This window comes from Gymnoscopelus microlampas (assembly GCF_963454915.1).
Source record: "Gymnoscopelus microlampas genome assembly, chromosome: 19".
Taxonomy (NCBI): Eukaryota; Metazoa; Chordata; class Actinopteri; order Myctophiformes; family Myctophidae; genus Gymnoscopelus; species Gymnoscopelus microlampas.
Genome location: NC_139956.1, coordinates 20,830,225 through 20,845,548, shown reverse-complemented (window position 1 = coordinate 20,845,548; position 15,324 = coordinate 20,830,225). Strand labels below are relative to the sequence as shown.

Genomic DNA, 15,324 nt, shown 5'->3' with positions numbered 1-15,324 from the left:
CCTGCTCCTAAGATTTTATTCTAGGTGTGCGAAAGTTTTTCTCAACAGGTGAGAATATTCAACAAATTCTTCTACAATGCCTTGTTCTCAATACAAGGCATGTGACATTATATGTTTTTTTGAAAATAAACTTTTCCAGCATGTCACCTCAAAAATCAGACAAGCTACAGGTGCATGATATGACTTTTATTTGAGGGTCACACATGATTAAGAAACATCCTTGAAGCCTCCGTGAGCCTTTTAACAATACTCATGCATTATTAAGATGGTGAGGAGATGATACTCTGGTTGTTACTCTGGAGCTGTGGAAGAAGCGTATAAATACATTAATAGAAAACCAAAGGCAGATAATTTACTCACATGTTTTTGTCAATGAGTCACCAGTTGTAATTGGTGTTATTCAAGAGCGCATACAGTCATATTTTTTGCCCTTGCTCATAGTATTAGACATTTTAATTTATATTGTTTTCTGTTGCTTTAATATATTGGAGTAAAAAATTCACTCAACTGATGAATAATTATACAAAGAGTCTGGCCTGTTTATGTATACTACTGTTATTTTTATTTATTAGAATAGACCATGTTGACTTTAATCCATTACATTTCTTAAAGTTTATATTAAGGGACCTTCTGTTCTCACCTTAAAGGTGCTTTAAGTGATATTTGTTTGTTAAAATGAGTTTTACGAACGCTAGAAGTGATTACTATCAGAATATAAAGCTTTACATTTTTAACAATAACCCTTTTTTTTCCTTACAGTACCTTTGTCCAAAAACTACTTTTCTTCTCGATTTAGGGTCCTATGCGGAATCCTCTGACATTTCATCCTCTTCCAAATCCTCGGACATGTCATCCTCTTCCAAATCCTCGGACATTTCATCCTCTTCCAAATCTTCGGCCATTTCATCCTCTTCCAAATCTTCGGCCATTTCATCCTCTTCCAAATCCTTGGACATTTCATCGTCTTCCAAATCCTCAGCCGTTTCATCGTCTTCCAAATCCTCGGCCGTTTCATCCTCTTCCAAATCCTCAGCTGTTTCATCCTCATCCTCAGCATTGTCAGCCTCAGGGAGATCTTCAGCCTGTTCTGTTTCAGGGAGGTCAGCCTGTTCCATGTCAGACTTTCCCTCCTTATCTTCAGCCTTTACAGGCTTAGGGAGGTCTTCAGCCTTTACAGGCTTAGGCAGGTCTTCAGCCTGTACAGGCTTAGGGAGGTCTTCAGCCTTTACAGTCTTAGGGAGGTCTTCAGCCTGTACAGGCTTAGGGAGGTCTTCAGCCTTTACAGGCTTAGGGAGGTCTGCCTGCTTGTCATTAGCTACAGCAACATAAAAAGAAACAGAGTTTTGTAGGGTCAGTTTACAGGGTAGACATATTTAGATGTTTTTGTTGGTGTAAATATAGTCAAACCTATAAATATGAAATGTCAGCCATAATATATTATGCTACTGTTTCAGCTTTCAAACACACCATGGTTGTCAGTCAAGATTCAAGATTTGTATTTGTTATACAGTATCTCATATTCTTTGAGCCACACATAGGGGTTTTCGGGGGTGGGGCCAAGCCCACTGTATTGGAGGTGCAAACAACACGAATCAGCATTGAGTTTGTGAGACGGATTGTATACAGTAATAAAGAAATGTCTATCCTAGCACAAAATGATGGTTAAATATTGTAGTGCAGTGACCTGTGTATAACATGAAGAATGTACGCGTCACATCAAAATATTTTCTTTTCCAGACCCACAAAAAAGGTACCAAATCCAAGAAGCGCCTTTGTTTGCAAGTCCAACGCACTCACGTCACGTGACATCAATACCTTTCCCCAGTTTGCACATACTAGTTTCGGCTCTTTGACATTGTACCAACAATAATGAAAAGACTGAAAGAATAACAACTAAAGAAAGTAGTATGATTAAAAATAGCAATATACAGTATACTGCAATTATAGCACACATGGATTGGCTTTTGTGAGGTGCTGTGTGCATGGGTCAAATCCTCATCCTTATCCTTAACGTTAATGCAAGGTGTAAAGGGGGTGACACACATGACAAGACACAAAGTGACAGTGAAATGGCATGACATCACATCACATCAAATGACATCTTATGAAACTGGTTACCTGACTTATCTGCAGCTTTCTCATTTTTCACTGCTGCGGCATTAATAGTAGCCACCAGAGCAAAAAGCAGGAACACAGTTTGGGTCTTCATTTTCTGCAAGAATGTAAAACGATGTCAAAAAGCTGTCAGTGTACATAGACAACAATTATACGGTATATTCATGTAATTCTCATAAGCAGTAATTGCATAGTAGCGAATAACTAGTAAGTATTGAGCTCACCTTCAGTAGTTTTGGGAAGTCCTTGGTGGTGAGAAGAACCTTGAAGTGATGTCTTCAACATGCAACTCAACTAGTGTGAAGTATATCAGAGCAATCATTGGAATATATACTCACCCCACTGTTGAACAAATGTGTTTCTTGTGGAAAGCCGTGCAAATAGCCCTGAGCTATTGCAACATATACTCTCTGTTTACATCACTTTTGTGTAGGGTTCATGTAATTCATGACAACTGTTGCGCCACTATTGGCTGATCAATGACTGATATTTGTCTTGACACCTGCTGCTCCACTACTGGCTGAGCTTGGATCATCAGACCCGTTAATGTGTCAGTCAAGCCTGCAGTCATTACAATAAGGTGTATAGAGGAGTAATTTAATGATATCCAGAACAGCCAGGGGCAGGGATTATGTTTTTGCCCCTGTACGTCCATGTGTCTGTCTTTGAGCAGCTATTCTCAGACACTGCGGGACTGATTGGAGTGAAACTTTGCATGCACACTTCCAGTAGGGCAAGGAAGAACCTCCATTCCAAATTGTTCAAATCAGCCCCATGTTAGCCTATACATTTTGTCCAAAACTCACATGAATCAGTACACATTATATTATGACTCATGTGATCAAGGTTTGGCTTCCAAGGTTTGCTGAAGGAGCCCTTTTTGCAAAAAATGCCACAACACATGATCTACCCAAACATTTTTATCACACATTGAGGAGCCTCAAAACAATGCAGAGCCAAATCCAAGTGTCACTGTTTGTTGCAGAAATGTGTTTGCCCCCCACAGGCATGGTCTCATGCCATCAACCAAGGATTAGATGCTCCATATACTGTAGTTTGAGTGTAATTGCGTTCATAAATGTGTGGGTGCCGCCTATTTCTTACAGATAACGGCATGTATCATGAACGCAACATCCAATCACACCCAAATTAGAAATCACATGTTGAGGGGCCTATATACTGTAGAGCGCACCTCCAAAACTACTTACAATTCTGCCCATAGGGAAAACGTGAACAGTTGCACATCTGTCGTACAAACTATTTCCCCTGAAGCTTCCTCGTGTCCTGACCACTGCACCCAAAGACTGACACAGTCCCGGGTAAACAGCCAGGCCTGGCGGAGATCTGCGCTATAAGGTGAAGGAGCACAATTTACTAGATGCTAATTATCAATATTTTAGTTACCAGAGGACTGAGGCATGAAATGCATACTTTACCCCATAAACATTTCATTTATTGTGCCCCCAATCCAAAGTTACAAAAGCATTATACTATGAACTCAACAAATGTTTTACTTTAGACAGTTCATGGTGTTCTCCAAATCAGTTTATTCAGAAACCCTTAGGGGCTTACAGGTATCTTATAGGTGTCTTACATCTGCAGCTCCACTATTGGCTGAGCTTGGAGCTTCAACTGAGTTACGTGTCACAGAGAGATACAGCAGAACCATAATTGTACTAGTTGATATTTAATATCAAAATAATAGTTGATATTTATTTATTTATGTCCAGACCCGGCCCTTTGACCATCTCAATCAGGCCCTTGAAATCAAAATGACCCCCCCCAAAAAAAATCTAAATTCTAAAAGGCAGCATTAGTTTAATTAATTTAACTCGACTCCAATTAATAGTACTAATCAACAATTACCATTTGAGTATAGACTTTCATTACATATTCCATCTGTGTGTACTCAAATATTAAATGTGTAACAGTAAAACAGTCTGTCTTGAGTCCATATTGACTGTATAACATAATGCAATATGTTGTATCAGTGACCTATGGAGTGGTGCATATCTACACCACTAAATAAGATATACTAAATAAGATATAAATTAACAGGCTCATTTTGAAGTTGATACGGCATTGAAATCGATTGTTTTATGCAAGTAATTTTGTAACTTCAAAGTACACCAGTACAATAGCTGTAAAACACTGTTCATGCAGTTTTAACATAATTCAGCACTATATGTTTCAAGTTTCAATTCAATTGTGTGGCCCCTTGCTCACTTTATCGAAGTCAGTATGGACACCCCTGGCCTATACACTATGCACACCTGACCAGCCCAGGCACAGAGGGCCATTCATGTCAAATGTTAAGTCTTCTTTATATTGTCTTTTATATTATTATGTTATCCTATTTATACAAGTTCTACTAGTTATTCTGTACTTGATCTCTATACCCTTACCTGTGTCTTTGTTTCATACTTATAGCAGGGTATCTATCTATCAACCTACCTATACTGTAACTAATGTCTCACAGTATACAGTAACTGTAACTGTCAATATCTCACACTTGAGCTGTAACTGTAACTATATCTGGCTGTATTTGTAAGTATCACTATCTCAAACTATCTCAAACTAGGTCAGTGAAGGCACAGAGGAGGCAGATTCCTGAGGCAGGAATCAAACCCAGAATGGACGGTTATGTATAGAGTAGTTCACCACATTAATTGCCTAAGTTACTAGATGACTGAGGCATGCAATTCATTCTTCACCCCTGTAAACATTTCATGTATTGTACCCCAGTCCTGCATTACAAAAGCATTAATGTAAACTCAACAAATGTTTTACTTTAGACATTTCATGGTGTTTTAAAAATGTGTTAATCCAGAAACCCTAAGGGTTTATCGGTACAACAAACACCTGGGGACTGTTTGTCTTACATCTGCAGGTCCACTATATTGGCTGACCTGGAGCATCAACCGAGTTACGTGTCACAGAGAGATACAGCAGAACTAATTGTACTAGAAAAAGCAGTTCCTTGAGAAACTGCATGGGCTTGCTGAAAACAAATATATGCTCACATGCTATTTGTTTAAAACAAATAGCATGTTTAAAACAAATAGCAATAGCATAATGCTACATGAGAAAGCGAGAGGAGAATGATAATTGTAACTAGCAGTATTTCACTCTATAATTAACTATAATTATAACTATCATTATACTCTTTATACCGGTAATTTCCTTACAGACAAAAAATACATTCTAAAGCAGGGGTCTTCAACAGGGGGTCCGCCAAATGTTTGTGTAATGGGGAACATTAGAATCAGAATCAGAATCAGAATCAATCTTTATTGTCACATCACATTACAAGTAAGTGGGTGAAATTCTTGGTTGTGCAGGCTCATCATTGCAGTTAAAAGATAGTCATCTCATAGAGAGAGAGAGGAGAAGCATAAAGTACATAATATGACTAAACTACATATATAATATCTATAATAATGTGAGTGAGTGCATAAAAGTGTTTGCAAGAAATGTCCCTTTTAAAGCACATTTCACAGTTCTGTGCAGTGTCACCAGACTTTAGTTTCTGTTCAGCAGCCGGATTGCTGCTGGGTAAAAACTGTTCAATAATCTGGTGGTACCACCAGTCGTCGACTAGTTTTCGTCCACAAGTCGAAAATATTTAGTCAAGTTGATTAAATATTAAGGGTTTGTCTGAAACTGTCTGAAAATACGCATTCACATGAATCCAAGAAAATATATCAGATAAGGCTATGAAGCTATCTATGAAAATGTTTAATCTGCAACACAATTAGGCTGTATACAATATGTAGTGGGGGATCCCTGCTTCATCTCTCTCTCAGCTAAGGGGTCCTTGACCGGAGAAACGTTGAAGACCCCTGTTCGTGGGAGGGGGGGTAATAGGGGGAGTGCTGCTGAAATCTTTTGCTTCATCAGCCGCGTGAGGAGTGCTGCAACACATTTGGGCACTGATTTAGCGCTATTTCAGAAGCCACAGAGTCGGACATGACGGACAATATTTTGGCACTGTTATATGCAATAGTCCGGTCATTTTTTCTTTTTGGCCAGGTGTTTGATGCCCCCCGAGCTTGGTGCCCCGGGCTGCAGTAGGCTACCAAGCCTGTGCATTAAACCGGGCCAGTCTAAGAGTGTAGAAGATAAGCAGTGCATTAAATGTGATACTGACTTACAGTACAGGCCTGCAGCCACAAGAGGGGGTGAGAGGAGGCCTCTGACAGTAACACACGATAGTGCTTCACACACACACACACACACACACACACACACACACACACACACACACACACACACACACACACACACACACACACACACACACACACACACACACACACACACACACACACACACACACACACACACACACACACACACACACACACACTATATTTGTATAGTTTATAGTTATAGTTTATCTATATAAAACTATATTTTTTTGTTTTTGTCGCATTCCTATAGCCAATAATTTGATGACAAGCAGACCGGTTGGCAGCGGTTCCGGTAGGAGACACAAAGGAGACTCTTTGTGTCTCCTACCGGAACCGCCACCGGTCATCAAATTATTGGCTTAGTAATGCGACAAAAACAAAAAAATTATCCATGAATTCAAGTCTCCATGGGGTGACTAATCGATAGAAAAACGTCATTTTGGGGGTGAACTATCCCTTTAATCTATGAACCGTAGCCCATGTTTCTTATAATTGTGTGACTTTGTAGTGGACGTGTCATTTAAATCACAACAACAACAACAACAAAAACAGTTCGAAGATTATGTTTTGCCAGTAATGGAGGAGCTGGTGTTAGACAAACTTCAGCAAAACAATTGAGGTTTACTTAAAGGAGACATCCGGGCATTTTAAGTGTTATCTTTGATGTGTGGCAAATCACTCACCAACATAGAAATGCCCATTGAGTTACTCCACAGATCCCCCTGTCGACCCCCACCGTTGGCATAATAGGAGGCGCGTGAATAGCCCAAATTCGCCTATTTTAACAAATGCAAAGTCTGTTTTTTTTCTCCTAGCACTCATTGGGGAGTCCCATGATACCCTTACAGGCGCTGAAAGTCCCGACAAGCTAACCGCTAATAACAGAACGAGCTAACGCTCGTTGCTTGTTTCTCTCCGAACCTGGCAACCTGGTGTTGCCAGGCAGAGAGATAAGCAGCCAGGCTATTATGCCAACGGTGGGGGTCAACAGGGGGATCTGTGGAGTAACTCAATGGGCATTTCTACGTTGGTGAGTGATTTGCCACACATCAAAGATAACACTTAAAATGCACGGATGTCTCCTTTAATCTCTCAAAACAGATTGCTAACAGCAGAATCAGTCAGCACCACTGCCCTAAACATTAGCCTGGGATCAATACCTTTTTCGGGTGTGTGATCCGTTCGGGAGCGGAAGCAACCCTATATGCCTCACCCACTAATAACTCAAGCCGCAATCAAGGGCATTGTAATTTTAGGGCTTACCTAATAAAATCCTTGATCCGGCGTAGTTTAGCTTATTTATAAAATACAAAATACATATGTGACAGGGTGGAAAACGAGGCATTCTTATTATTTTTTGTTATTTAATTGATGCACTGTACTCATCATCTTAACACCGCTTTTAACCTTGATTGTAATTGTGCACTGTGTATTTATTGAATGGACAATGTTTTCCCCCCGGTCCCCGAGCTACTTGGTACGGTCCAAAATGACAATGACAGTAACCAGCTGATAGATTGACTGACGCAAGGGCGCGGTCACCAGCAGCCAACCACGGCGGAGAAGGGCGCGGCCACACCAGAGCAATGAGAAGAACCGCTCAGTTTAAAAAGGCAGCAGAGAGAGAAGGATGCAGGGAGGAGCCGTGAGGAGTGTGCGAGAGAGGACGAGGAAAGACGGGAGAGCGCGTGCTGCCAGCCATTGAAGGCCGAACAAACATTGTGGCAGACGGCTCCATTGTTACCTTGACCCGTGGAAGACGTTGTGTGCAGAGGGGAAGGAGAGGAAAACAGCAGCAGAGACCAGACCATATAAGGAGCGGCGACAGAGGGCTAAAGTGTTGCACGCGCAACTCCATCAGTAGGCAGCGAAAGCTGCCTTCGGAGTAAGTTTTCGATCCATGCAACACTCGTATTGTGATAGCCACCACTGTAGCAGCCACAGTACCTTGTCTGTGAATAGATGAACTGGCCTATTGTTCTGTACTTCCAGACGGTGATAAAGAAACAGACGAACATTGAAGAGTCCTGGCTGGCTTCCCTCCACCTGTTTTCCCCCAGTATTAGCACACATTGTCTTAAGTATTTATTGCATTTTTATAGCACCTGCACTTTACTTGTCCATAAGTACTTGATGCACTACTGCTATTATTTGCACAATTGCTGAATTTGCACACTCTGCTATTGGCCGAAGAAAACCCCTGGTGTTGCGCTTGAATTGGCCTCATTCCATATAGTACTGAATGCACTTTAGATAAGCACCGCACTTTACTTTTATAAAAGTATTGTTGCCTATTTTGCTATTTATTGTGTGTTCTTACTATTATTGTTGTTTGCCATTGTTTTGCATTTTAGTTAGTTAGAGGCGCCATAGGAGGTTAGGGTTTATATTTTAGGATTGTTTATTTTTGTATGTGTTTTAAAGGCACAGAGGCCTCTTGTATTAGGGAATTCTTTAATAAATGTATGTTCATCCCTTTTTATCCGTTGTGTGGTTTCAGTTCCTCCTTGGTTTTATTGGCGTTGTGTTCTCTTAAATGTACAAGTACTTACCCAGTTATCTCGAACCTGTAAAAAGCCTGTTGAAACAAAGAAGGTTAATCCAGGAGTTCTTAGGCTCCTATAATTCAAACCTAAGTGGCGTAGTCTGCAAGGTTAATAACTTTATTAAAGTGGTTTATACAACAATTACGCACCCCGCACTTTATTGTGCAATTGATATTTTGTTGTTGTTAGAGCCATTTGTGAACAAGTTAAGAGGTGTCATTATTCCATCAAACAAATTGACACAGTTAAATGTGACTCAGTCGGCAGTAGCTCACACATATAAATGTGAGTGTACTTTCCGGAGACTATTTAAACTAGTCTACCTTTGTAATCGATTCAGCATTTAAATTGGGGAACTGAAACAAAGCGGCTCTGCAAAACCGGAAGCAGCTAAAACCGGAAGTCGGAAGCTATTTCTTTTTTCTCTTTTTTTAGGCGTGGCCTAGACCGGATCACACAGGCCATTTAATAACGAATACAGGCTGTGTATTTAAGATTCTGCCATGTACCAGACTGAAATAATGTCCCACAGGGTTCATTTTTAACCCAAACACCCAAAAAGGGAAACATAGCAAATATCTGGAAGTATACAATAAACAAACACATATTCCATTCAATTTGGACTCGAGGAATTAATTAAAATATATTATAGGTATTATTAAGCATATCTTTACTCTGTTTTAGGGGGGGGGAAACTCTCCTGTTGGTTTAGCAGGCTAGGCTTAAAACGTTCCTTCCATTTGGGGAACAACAGTACCATCATCATCCATATCTCTAATGTCATAGCCAGTGCAGTGCACGTTTGATTACCTCATTAACAAATTACATGACCTGCCTGGTGAAACATGTTCAACAACTCTTATGAACGTGTGGTGTGGTGAAGTAAGTAAGTAAGTATGTACATTATATTTGTACAGTATATAACACTTCTCACAGAGAGAACTCACAAAGTGCTTTACATACAACAGAAATAAAAACACAGCATGAAACATTTAAATGATAAATAACAAAAAAACACACAAACAAATCTAAGACATTCCACAAGTGGTTCTTAAAAATGTCCACAGAGGCTGCAGCTCTCAAGCTCTCCTGTGGAAGGACATTCCATACATTTTAGTTTTTTACCTTTTTTCGTCCCACGGGGGAACTCCTCCTACGCCTCCTCCAGCTTAAAAACAACAAAAAAACAAAATATCTAAGACATTCCACAAATGCTTGTTTAAACAGTAATGTTTGTAAGTGGTTCTAAAAAAATCCACAGAGGCTGACCTTTTTTCGTTCCAGCTCTCCGTTCCATACTATTTAAAAAATGTTTTACCTTTCTTCATCTCGTGGGGGAATGCGGAGGGGGGAGCAGTTAGGGGTTAAGTGTCTTGCTCAGGGACACTTCGAACCTTAGACTTCCCAGGCGGGCTCTCTACCATTCAACTATGGCCGCCCAACCTGGTACGAGGAATGACCAATAGACTCTGGACAGCTGACCTTAGGGTCCTGCTGGGCACATAATATTGTTGTAGCAGGTCAGTGAAGGGTCCTGGACAATTGGACATCACTATATGCTTCAAAATGAGGCTCTACTGGCGGCAGTGGTGGACCAAAGTACTAAACCCCACTTGAGTCAAAGTATAGATACTCCTGGTTAAACATTACTCAACCACAAATGAAAGTATTCAAAAGTACATTTTCTTTTTAATATCAAAGCATGCTGTATTTAAATGTAGACACTTTCCAAGATTTTTTCCCCCCAGAAATGTAAATACAATATAATAATAGTGAAGATAGCAGCTCTACAAGCTCACTGTGATGCGTTGTGAGCTTGTAGATCTTCTATTATCATTTTTTGTAAATAGGGCACTGTGAGTTATCTCTGTGAGAAGTGTTATACAAATAAAATGTACATACTTAACTTGCTTCACCACACTACAAGTTAATAAGAGTTGTTGAACATGTTTCACTGGCAGGTCCCACGATTATCAGCCTGAAGCTGCGTGGAACTTCAGTCTGACATTGGCTGCAATGTGTCGGTGATTACAAGAGGGAGGGGATTAGAATTTCCCTAAACCAATCACAAGAGATCCACGGATCCGCTTACATCTGGCGTCATCGCACAGCTTGTTTTAGAAGATATTCGCTGATTGGCTTGTCGTTAGACCCACCCCCACCTCGGACTCTCATTGGACGGTACTGTTTGTACTGAATAAATCCTAGGTTCACATTTACAACACCAGACCAAGAGAGGCAGTTCACTCAGAGAGTGGGCGGGGTCTATGGTCTGGAACCAGGCTACACACTTTTAGCACATAAACTAACACAAACAAAGCTGATTCAGACAATATAGAACATCACCAAAACCAGTACTGTTTTTTTTTTAAATAAAAATGTCAACTTCCTGTTCATTTTACTATTTGAAGATCCGGATCCGCGGATCCAGTCTGGGTTTTCTTCCTAATAAATATAGCGAAATCAACAGGAAGTTATGGAGCAATTATCTACTTCAATTCCTGGACAATTCATGGTGTCAATTGCAGGCTGGTTGAAGGATGGGTTTGTTGGCCTTAAGAAGAAGAGACTTGAGCGACACACAGCCTAAGTCCTCCTGAGTCCAATTCTACAAATGTCTTCTAAATCAGTAGTTCTCAAACTTTCAAGATTTTTCAGAAATGAGGAACTTAAAATAGGGGGTAAACGTTTAAAAAAGTTTGTGACCATTTCATCATGTAAGCAATGTCTAGAATTAACCCTGGCGTCTGTATTCTATAGTGGGAAAGCTTTCGTTGGGCCCTGAGGGACTCCGGTTACCCGTGGTTAATCAAATCCACAAGCAATAGACGGATTTCCGCACGACGTCATCACAGAGCAGAATGCGCAATCTGCGCATGCTCGGGGGAAACGAATTGTTGCGCCGTTCACTCTGTTGTTATGTTCGGGAGTTAGATAGCCATAATTCTGCTATTATAGGCATAATAGGCATAATGCTGCTATTATATACAAACAGATCCAACTTCCGACAAATCATTTTTATTGAGTAAACAAGGTATTACAAACTGCATAATTTAATCTACTTTCATTAAACCCGATGAAGATCATTTCTTTTATGAATGGACATTTGACCAGAGCTGCTGCGGGTAATGGCGCCCTCTATAGGCTTCCCCCTCCTCTGTGCGGTCATATCCTCTGCATGTTTACTAACAGGAAACCTGTCTATTGGGAAGCCCTGCACATGAGCTGTGGCTGCGCATCCTCCGCCTGCCTGATAGCCGGGTGCAGAGCAGGTGCTGATGATGCTGAGAAAAATAGACTACTCTCGTTCATGCAATGGTGTAAGGTGTTGCTTGCCAAAAAGAACAGATCTACAAGCTAACAACACCTTGCTATAGCTTGTACATCTGTTCATTGGCACGCGACGCGACACCATTGTACTGCGGAGTATGAATTAGGTTTAAGGGGGGAGGGGGTAGCCTATCGATTGGAGGAGGATCCAGTTCAGACTAGTTCTCTGCTTCGAACATGCGACTGTGACTCAAGATTCTCCAAGTATTTTTTCTCATCTTTTTTTTTTCTTCACATCATTTAGGCTTGTGTGTAGCTATTAACCTGTTATAGGTTTATGCTTCATCTTTTTGTTTTGTTTTAAATAATAATTACAATGATATTATTATTATTATCATCATTATTATTATTTCATTTATGTTTTTATGGGTTAGGATTTTTTGCATTTAATTAAAGGCTCTATTGCGTACTGAAACTAGCCTAATACAGAAAATGTCTTTTAACCCCATCAGTAGGCTACTGTAGCCAAATAGACAAAAAATAAAAAATGCCGAGGTAAATACAAATGTGATTAGCTGTTTTGAGTAGCCTACTTTTTTATTATTTCAGAATGTATTGAAAGGATACCCCCTCAAGATGCAGCATCTCATTTTCCATAAACTAATGTTTGTATTATCTTATTGCTATTATTTTATAGCCTATTCATTTATCTAATAATTTCCGCTATTTTCTCATGTTGCAATATTGAGTTGATATCTAGCCTATAAATGCAGATCATAAGTTCTTGAGAATACACGTAGCCTATTCGCTTTATACTTACATAATCGGAACGTATAACAATAAAGAATATTGTATCTGTATGCTACTATTGCTGGGAGTGTCATCCTTCCCGTCCCATAACAAAAGGACCGGTAGGACCGACCAGCACATGTCATAATCACATGCACATGATATGTGATGTGCGTAATGCTTCTATTATCCCAGACATTACTCATAGCGTGCGACGCAAAATAGCAACAAAAGGCATGAGTTTTGTTTTACATCATGTCATGTGCAACATGGGCTACGTGGTGGAATGATCACCAACCATAATAATATGAGAGGTGCCGAAAGCCAGGCTGAAATCACTGCAGTGCAGCAGAGCTGTCAGTCAGCAGACACAACCCCAGCGATTATAGCCTACAGTCAATTCACACCGGTTGTTTTTTTCTTACCCTATATATAGTTTATAAATCCATAAGACGTCACTTGTTTTACCTTGACCATATGCTACGTGTTGCGTAGCAGCATCCTTTATGCAATCTAGAAATACAAATAAAAAAGAGAAGAAATAAATAAGGGGATCCTTCCTCATTGCAACGGACTGTGAAGAAGATACGTTACGGTAACCCTGATCTGAAATGAACCCACTACTACGTATCGTTACACACCGACTCCTGCAAGCCCCTCCGCCCCTCTTTAAAACACACACGTGCGAAACGTCGCCGGTGAACAACATTGTTCATATTTATTGCATCTCTGTATTAGTTGTGCGTGTGATGTGTGTGTCCTCGTCACCCACCCTGCACCTATATGAGCATCGTCACATGACCGCGCATTCCAACCAATGTGCGCTACCGAATACCAAAACGCTCGCCCCAAAACACAGTCACCCCGGGGCAAATCCGGCGATCTCGGAACGGTCACCACCTATGCCTAAACCCAACCTTATTCCTAAACGTAACCTCAGTAAAACTGTGCCAAAACCTAACCTTATTCCTAAACGTAACCTCAGTAAAACTGTGCCAAAACCTAACCTTATTCCTAAACGTAACCTCAGTAAAACGGTGTCAAACCCCTAACCATATTCCTAAACAGGGGCAGACTTAAAAAAAAAACATTGATTGATTGATTGATTGATGTACTTTATTTAGTAAGACATGAGAACAGTACATGGCAGTACATAACAGTACATGGAAGTACAAATTCGCAATACAAGGTCTACTAAACTGGATAGCTCAGTTAAGCACGTAGCTTGTTTAAGATGAGATCCCCATGCACACAAATCATGTTGACATATAAGAGACAGACAGATATACACACTACTATACAGAATGTCATACAATCAGTTTACAGGTTACTGGTATGAAGTATGAAGGGTGAAAAATATGTACAAAAAAGAAAGAGAGGGGGGGGGTAGGTTAGGTTAGGACATGGGGTAGGTTAGGACTTGGACAGGGGCCATTTTTGAATTGCAGCCTCCTGAAGGTGTATCTTTAGGGCATTTTTGAAAGTAAGTAGGGTTTTACACTCCTTTACTCCTTTTGGTAGGGCATTCCACATTTTAGATGAATAGCATGAGAAAGAGTTCATTCCCTTTGTTGTGCCAAATCTGGGTTGAACATGGTTAGTGGAGCTGCCTCTGGTGTTATGATCATGGACTTGATTAACATTTTGGAAGTATTTTGACAAATACAGGGGGATCCCAATGTTGTGGTGTATCTTAAAGACCAGGCCCATAGCAAGTTGCTGTACTCTGTCCTCAACCCTAAGCCATCCAAGCCTAGCAAAATGGGCATGGGTTAGATGGGCTTTGTAATTGAGGCCAAGAAGTAGCCTTACAAGTTTGTTTTGGGATGTTTGGAGCCTTGTTTTTAGGGCCTTGGAGGTGTTGTGATACCACGAAGTGCATGCATAATCATAATGACCTTGTATGAGGGCCCCTACAAGAATCTTCAGAGTATTCTTACTGACTTTACGAACAAGCCTCCACATCCTCCGTGTTATTTTGTGGACCTTTTTGATCGTCTTTTCAGCGTTTTTGTCACCTGAGAGGTTTGCCTCCAAGATGGAACCCAGGTAGGTAATTTCCTCCTTTCTTGTGATAACATTTTCACCCACTTTGATCGTGAAACTCTCAGCCTTTCTAAGGTTAGGGTTGGACCCAAAGAGGATGGATTCAGTTTTACCCAGGTGTAATGAGAGTTTGTTGTCGGAGAGCCAGATGCAGATCTTGTTGAGTTCAGTGCTGAGAGTTTTCTCAACCTGCAGCCTGTCCCTGTCCGAGACCAGCAGAGCCGAGTCATCTGCGAACAGGAACAGTTTGCAGTCGCAAGCTGAGGACATATCATTCACATATATCAGGAACAGTAGTGGTCCTAGTATGCTTCCTTGAGGAACACCACAAGTCACTGCGAGGGGAGGGGACTGGGTGCCGTTTA

The 15,324-nt window shown here is 40.6% G+C and overlaps 1 protein-coding gene across 1 annotated transcript; it reads right to left on the bottom strand.

Moving 5' to 3' along the window:
• Positions 1 to 207: 207 nt before the first annotated feature.
• LOC311034412 (uncharacterized protein) lies at positions 208 to 2,209 on the bottom strand (the record flags this gene model as incomplete). Its single annotated transcript, XM_084042293.1, has 3 exons — positions 208 to 302; positions 763 to 1,315; positions 2,119 to 2,209. The coding sequence occupies 2 exons, from the start codon at positions 2,207 to 2,209 to the stop codon at positions 801 to 803; spliced, it is 606 nt and encodes a 201-aa protein (XP_083898419.1). The 3' UTR covers positions 208 to 302; positions 763 to 800.
• Between the last annotated feature and the right edge of the window lie 13,115 nt (positions 2,210 to 15,324).